At 42.6% G+C, this 7,193-nt stretch overlaps 1 protein-coding gene across 1 annotated transcript; it reads right to left on the bottom strand.

The window, feature by feature from the left end:
* Nucleotides 1–206: 206 nt before the first annotated feature.
* Nucleotides 207–6,447, bottom strand: LOC103375526 (T-lymphocyte surface antigen Ly-9-like). The gene is made up of 5 exons (XM_008305830.1): nucleotides 6,411–6,447; nucleotides 4,784–5,116; nucleotides 1,276–1,545; nucleotides 1,083–1,189; nucleotides 207–311 (listed from the first exon to the last, which is right to left on the bottom strand). The coding sequence occupies exons 1-5, from the start codon at nucleotides 6,445–6,447 to the stop codon at nucleotides 207–209; spliced, it is 852 nt and encodes a 283-aa protein (XP_008304052.1).
* Nucleotides 6,448–7,193: the final 746 nt, after the last annotated feature.

Genomic DNA, 7,193 nt, shown 5'->3' with positions numbered 1-7,193 from the left:
ACTATCAAATAAAGCATATATATATACATATGTAGAAAGATTTTTTTTAAAATAGACACTCCTGTACTACTGTGCTAAATAGCGATAAAATTCCAGTTTAATTATACTGGAGTCAAACAGATCGGCAGGAGGCGCACAGCACCTGAGAGGAAACAAAAATGGGCGTCTTCCTTCCACACAGCATCACTTAATTAAAAAACACAGATTTAAAGCTGGTTCTCTGCAGCGTCGTGAGGCGTAGTCTGATGATTCTCCATGTTTCTGGTGACTGTCTGACTGCTGCCAGCAGCAGATCTTCCTTCACGTCTTCTCTGAAGCGCAAGAAGTGACAAAACATCACAATTGGATGAAACAAGACAGCAAATCCTCAGTCACTAAAAAGACAGTAAAAGTAGCTTAAAGCTTAATTCTGGTTTATATCAGGTCAGACACAAGTTTCCCCAGATGGAGATCCTTCATACAGGTAATAAAATGTCTGTTCCAGGTGACTTGTTTCTGTCAGACTGAAAACTAAGAAATAATTCAGTTCTTTTAAAAAGCTGCAGCTTTTTTAGACAATACAAAGTTATTCTGACCCTAGAGATTTGTTCTAAAGGAGGGCAGATCAGTGTGTCTTGATTTACTGTTTTCTAGAAAGAATTCTTACAAATGAAAAGCTTCTTTCATTGCATCACTCTGCTATTTGTATTTTAATATGTAACCAACTTTCCTTCAACCACATTGCAGCTAGAACAGAGAAGGAGCGAAATGAAGCAGAAATGCTCATTAAACTTCTCTTTATTGGTGAAATCACCACATTTATCTGATCAGAACCGTCCTCTACAGGGTTGTTTCATTATAAATCATCAGGTTCTTTCTGCTCCACCATCTCTGCTCTGCTTAATAAACTGTAGATATTTAAAAAGGTATCTGTGAAATTTTACCTTGATATATGAAACACTTTTTAAGAAAAAAGATGTTTTTACAAACTGCCTGTCGACCTACTTTCAGCAGGTTTTCTCCCACATTTGAATTTGAGGCTGTTATTCTCATATTTAAAATAGTTTGGAGACAAAGTGAGCAGTAACAGAAGAAACACAAACCTGTCTGATGTATAAGGCTGTCACCTTATGGAGAGAAAAGAAACATCCAAACCCTAAGAAGAACAGAACCAGGCGCAGGACAAACCAGAACCGGTCTTCACCATCACCTGTCAGAACGTTTCACATCAGCATCAGCAGAACAGGCTGAAACACAGTTTGATTGAGAAGATGAAGGCAGCAGATGGTGTCTCACCTGTGTGCTTCAGTCCACTGCAGAGCGTCTTGACGTCGACGTGGACACTTGTGTTTTCTGCAGGGTTTCCAGCCTCACACCTGTAAGAGGAGCTGAGGTTCTGCTCGGTCACAGTGAGCAGCAGAGAGTCCGGGAAGCTGATCTGGTTCAGCATCTCCTCGTCTTTGTACCACCGCAGTGTGATGTCTGCAGCGCTATCCACAGCACAGCGCAGGACGCAGCTGTCAGAGGTCACGTTCACAGTTTCCACTGCAGGACCAGATGCAGAGTCTGCAAAGGAAACATCACAGCAAAGAGGTAGAAAGAAGAAGCTCGCACATCATCAGCCCACAGGAGTTACCTCACAGTAATGTGTTAAGAGGCTTTGTTAACAGTGTTACAGTGTCAATGAATCCTGATGAGATAAAGCTGAATCTACTGGTTTTCACGTTTGTGGTGAAAGTGGAACCATAGCAGATGGACTTTCTGTCTTCAAAGTAGGAATTAGTTTTCCAGTGTGAATGATCCAGGATATTATTATTATTATTATTATTATTATTATTATTACATGACAGAGAAACATGAAGTGTAGAGTGGGGGAAAGACATGCAGCAAATGAGCCACTGGCTGGACTGGAACCGCTGCTGCTGCTGCGTCGGGGATTATAGCCCTGTATATGGATCACCATTTCATCCGGTTGAGGTACCGGGGGGCCTCTACCACATGTGGTTTTAAGGTATTTTGACCTGTCAGCCTGCTATCCAGTTGCACCATTCATAGAAATGTGTTCACTGAAGTGCGGAGTGTGTTTGCATGATGCTGCCACCTCCATGCTTGATGGTAGGTTTGGTGTTCTTGGGGTTAAAGGCCTCACCTTTTCTCCTCCAGACATGTTTCTGCTCAGTGTTTGTTCCATCTGACCACAGAACTTTCCTCCAGAAGGCCTTTTCTTTGTCCATGTGACCAGCAGCAGACTTCAGTGGAGCTTTAAGGTTCTGCTTCTGGAGGAAGAACGTCCTTCTTCGTCAGCCTCTCAGCTCATGTTGATGTCAAACCCTGTGGACCCTGACAGCTTCTGGTCCATCCAGAGCTGCTTTCTGCTGATTCCTGGTTGACTCTTTTCCATCCTGACCAATCATCTCTCAGCAGCAGGTGATAGTGATAGTGGCAGCAGCACAACTGGACCAGGAACTTTACACTGACAAACTGATGGTTCTGGGATCTGAAGCTGCTTTGAAATGGCTCCAAGTGACTTTTTAACTTTGCTGAGCTCCTCAGACTTTCCCACTGTAGAGTTTGTGTCTGAGTCTAATGAGTGGATCAGATGGTTCTGTCTAAACTGGATCAGAGGAGTCTGCAGCTGTAGTCAATCAGAATCACTCAGGAGAAGTTAGGAGGTCATGGAACTAAGAACATTTGATTAATGCAGCTTTCCACATCACCAAAATTGATAATTGAAGTTTCTGTATGTGTATTTTTAACGCAACAGTTTTTTGTTGTTGTTTTTTTTTTCATATTTCCACAAGACCTTTAAAAAACTATGAAAGAACCAAAATGAATAAGGCATGTGTTTCCATAATTCAAAAATTAAGATGTGTGGGAGTCACTGGAAACTCAAGACTGACATGATATACGTGGTCTTTATCTTTAATACTCCTTTTCCACCAAACTGGTTCCAGTGCGAGTGACTTAGTACCAGTTCTTTGTGTTTCCACCACCTCAGCACCGGCTCCAGGCTCTCAGAACTGGTGCTTTTCAGGCACCAACTCCTTACTGGGTGTTATGAAGTGACACCTGTAATGGTAGTTCCTGCCCACCAAGGGGGCCTAGTGGGTTAGTGAGCATGTGGTTCTGCTGAGTGCATGCAGGAACGACACAGACCGTCAGGATGCACTGGGTCCATGTCCTGCAATTACGTTTCCAGATTAAAAAGCTGTCTTTCTGGTTACTGGTTATCATCAAGATATCACATATGGCGACGAGGATAAAAGCCTGGTGTTAGAGTATACGTTTAGGTGATTTGTGTGGTTTTTCTGCAGGACGTCTCTGGTCCGATCGCAGATGTACTGAAATGAGTTCAGGGACACACAAACTGTTGCACACTGACATCCGGTACAACTGTGTCCCACCAGCAGCACCACAGTGGTGGAAAACAGGACTTTTATAACCTCGGTTTACTGCGGTATTTAACTTAGAAGTGCGGTCCTCTCATGAAAAACGGAGCGCACCTACAAACGCTGTTTATGCCGCTCATGGAAAAGACCACATAAGAAAAAATCACTCGGTTTCATCGTGGACAAATCTGACCTTAGACCACCTTAGTTTACTCATGTTGAAGTTATTTTTGGTCGCAGCCGGTCTGAGCACCGCGGCCACCAACAGCAGCGACCACAGCCTGCTATGTGGGGCGTTCAGGGAACATCAGTAAATTGTAGAGTCTATCGATAAGAAAATGTTCAGCCGGTCATATGTTTTTCCTGTGACAAGTTGGGACGTGCGACCAAATGAGAAAGTGGGTCACACCGGTATAAAAAAAAAAAAAAAAAAGTCAGTCTGGAGTCCTGTGTGGACTTCCGTGTGGCGCGAGCGTCGTTCAATAAACGGCTACGTGTTGTTATGACCCTGTGGGTCATTTGTAGCGTTTTGCTTGTGTTTTGCTGCATTGCTCTCTCTCCTAAGTGTGTGTGTGTGTGTGTGTGTGTGTGTGTGTGTGTGTCAATGAGTGAATTCGGAGCAGGTGTCTGCTGATTGGTTGCTTTGCCGGCTGCATCGCCTGATTCCTGCCACGCGATTGGTCAGGGGGCGGGTCCCTAATCTATTTGAACAGCCCGCCACCTGCACTGCCTCTTCGCCTCTCCAGCCTTGGAAACGCCAGCATGCCGTTGTGTCTGTGCTGTAGGACGATGCAGCAGCAGCACTAGTTAGTTAGTTAGTAGTCGTGTGCTGTGGATTTTCTGAATTTTGTAAACTTTGTGAAAACGTGTAAATAATTGTGCATTCTGGTAGAGCAGTAGTAGGAGGGAGAAGCCCTTTTTCTTTTAACCCTTCTTCTCCTGTTTTGATTTTCACAGGAGGTAGGTAAGATAATTGTCATTCATTTACCCCTTTTTTTGTTCAGGGAAGCTAGGGTAATTTAGACTATTTTTGTTTAGTATGTTGGCTCATGTCTCCCTCTGAAGGAAATAAAAAACTGCTCCTTTGAACTTGGCATACTGGTTGCCTGCCTTTCTTGGAGTGGGAAGACTGGGGGAGCACAAACTCATGTCAGAGGTTCCCCTAGACCAGGGCACAACAGTATGCAGTGACGTAGGCATGGCTCTAACTTGGCTCCTTGTCGATGGAAAAGCAAACAGGTTCTTAGGAGGTGCCAGATTGGACCCAACTAAGCACTGGCCCGAGCACCAGCACAGAACTGGCACCTGGTTCTTCTTGGTGGAAAAGGGCTAACAGTGGATGTAAACTGTTGTTCACGACTGTACATGCACATTTTCCTCCTGTTGTCTGTGACGGTGCTTGTAGGTTTACTTACCGTAAACTGTGAGTTTGTAGGACTGCGCAAAAACGTTTCCTGTTTTAGACTGAACAGTATAAATCCCAGAGTCGTCTTTCTGCAGTCGGGTGATTGTAAAGAGTCCAGTAGTTCTGTTCCAGAGAAGTCTGTCCCTGTAACGTTGGTGCCAAATGTCTAATACCCAGTTCTGCACTACAGCCAGAGTCTTGACTTTGTAAAAGAGGAGTCCTAATTCTCCGACCGGGGCAGGTAGAGTGATGCTTCCTCCTTCACTTCCTGTCAGAGTCTCTTCAACGTCTGCAGCAGATGAACTCAGCACTGTAAGGAGAGTCACAAAGCAGCTTTTAGACACTGAAATTCAAACTCACTGCCAGTTGTTTATGGAAGAGAATAAAAGTATGTGGGACACCAATAATATAAGACAGTTTATTCATGATGAAGTCATCTGGGTTTGGATTTAATTGATTTCTATGAGCTGAGAACTTCTGGCACTTATTTGGAAACATGATAACTAACAGAATACAACAGAAAACAAGTGGGTCATTTCTTTTTTCATTTACATGACAAACGTCCTACTGTTTGTTCTCAGATGCCAAATATGGTCCAAAAACTACAAAGAAGTCTGGGAAGCACTTTTGACATGAATTGTTTGTATGAATCCTGTAACAGGGTCACTGACAGTAATATGCTTCAGTTTGATTTCTGACAGAAATAGAGCAGAATCTGAAATATCTATTTTTCAGTTTACATGTCAGAAAGTTTTAAAGGCTTGGCTTTTTTTTTTTTTTTTTTTTTAATTTCTGGGTTTGCATGGAAATATGACACGTCGTCATGCACTGTCTGACTGTTTGACTCCACAAAATATTTAGTTTAAATCAGCACCATAGTCATTGTGCACCAGATGCCGTATTTCCACATTTTCTCAAGACATCGCCACGTCTGCAACTAATCTAAAGTAGTTAATTTTCAACTGAAATCACAATGACTAGACACACGTCAAGAAAAAGAGACGACAAGCTCACAGCCAGCATCTTCCAATCAATAATGCTGTGTAAATATTTCTACTAATTCAAATGAACAAAGGACTACAAGCAGCTTACAGTGAAGTTCTACTCACACAAACACAGTGACGTCAGTGACATGGGTGATAGTTCTGTGTGACAAATGCTTTAAATATAATTTACATTTACATGCAAGTCTATTTTTATTTTACTTTCATATTTGATGAACTAGAATTCTATGGAGGCTCCTGCTCACAACAGTTTGTTCATCTGTTTAAACTTCATCTGTCAGGCAGCGAACTGATCGAGTGAACATCACACCCAGGACTGTAAAATATCAAAGCTGTGACCAAATATTATACTACAATATACTAAATATGTCACGTTGTGCAAGGAGCTTCGAAATACTGATTGGTTGTCCCTAAGCGTCTGTCAGAGCGGTTTCTCAGCCTGTATTACAGCTGTTCTTGTGGTCCAAGCTGGTCTGGTTTTCCACACAGACTGTTTGTCAAAGTTTTAAATTGTCATATAAACCTTTTGAAGAGAAGATTCCACATTTAAATGTCGCTCCAATGCAGTCACTAAACACTAATTCACTGAGAAAGGCTTTTAGCAATCAGGCAAAGACTAACTGCTTCAGTTACCTATGAGAAGGACGAGGCTGCTCGTGTGGACCTTCATGGCTCCTCGGAGGCTTTTCACTGTGTGAGTCCACTGATGCTATTTGTTCAACACTAAACTGTGCAGCTTCTTTCTGTCACTCTGTTTTAACCTGAGAGACCACAACGTGTTGGCAAAACATATGAAACTGCATCCCACCACTGAAACCACCTGTGGTTCTTGTTGCTATGGAAACAGCTAACTGACCAGGTGACAACATGCCACACGTTTACTTTAACACATTATTATTAAACTTAGCATCATCTGAGAATCTGAGTTGCTCTTTCAGTGTGTGTTGGACAGAATTCTCTGCAAAACTGCCCAGAAATGAACCTTTTTGTTGTTGTTGTTGTTGTTGTTGTTGATGATGTTTTAAGACACTTGCTGCAGATCTGTTGTACAGGCTGTGTTGTGTGGGGGTGAAAATTCAACCTCAGCATCACTTCCTGCTCTCACTGACAGCATTCTCACATTGTCTAGTGGTGAACATTTACTTTACTGAGTGGGTGAAAAGTTTGTTTTCACAAATTCAGAACAGTTTTTTGTGATGTTTTTAGTTGAACTTGGTCTGTGTGAGTTTTCCTGTAAACTCTCCTCACTGCTGTGAACAGCACAACCTTCAGTGCAGCTTCTTGATGGCAAATTAAAAACACTGACTGTGTGTAAAAGTAGCCGAGAAGCCACGAAGAGCATTTAAAGTGAAGCCTTCAAATCCATCCTAAACATACTGGGAGCTGGTCTAACTGACTAACTCAATCTAATCTACA

This window comes from Stegastes partitus, unplaced genomic scaffold (assembly GCF_000690725.1).
Source record: "Stegastes partitus isolate 25-593 unplaced genomic scaffold, Stegastes_partitus-1.0.2 Scaffold2649, whole genome shotgun sequence".
NCBI lineage: Eukaryota > Metazoa > Chordata > Actinopteri > Pomacentridae > Stegastes > Stegastes partitus.
This window is presented reverse-complemented; position numbering and strand designations above follow the sequence as displayed.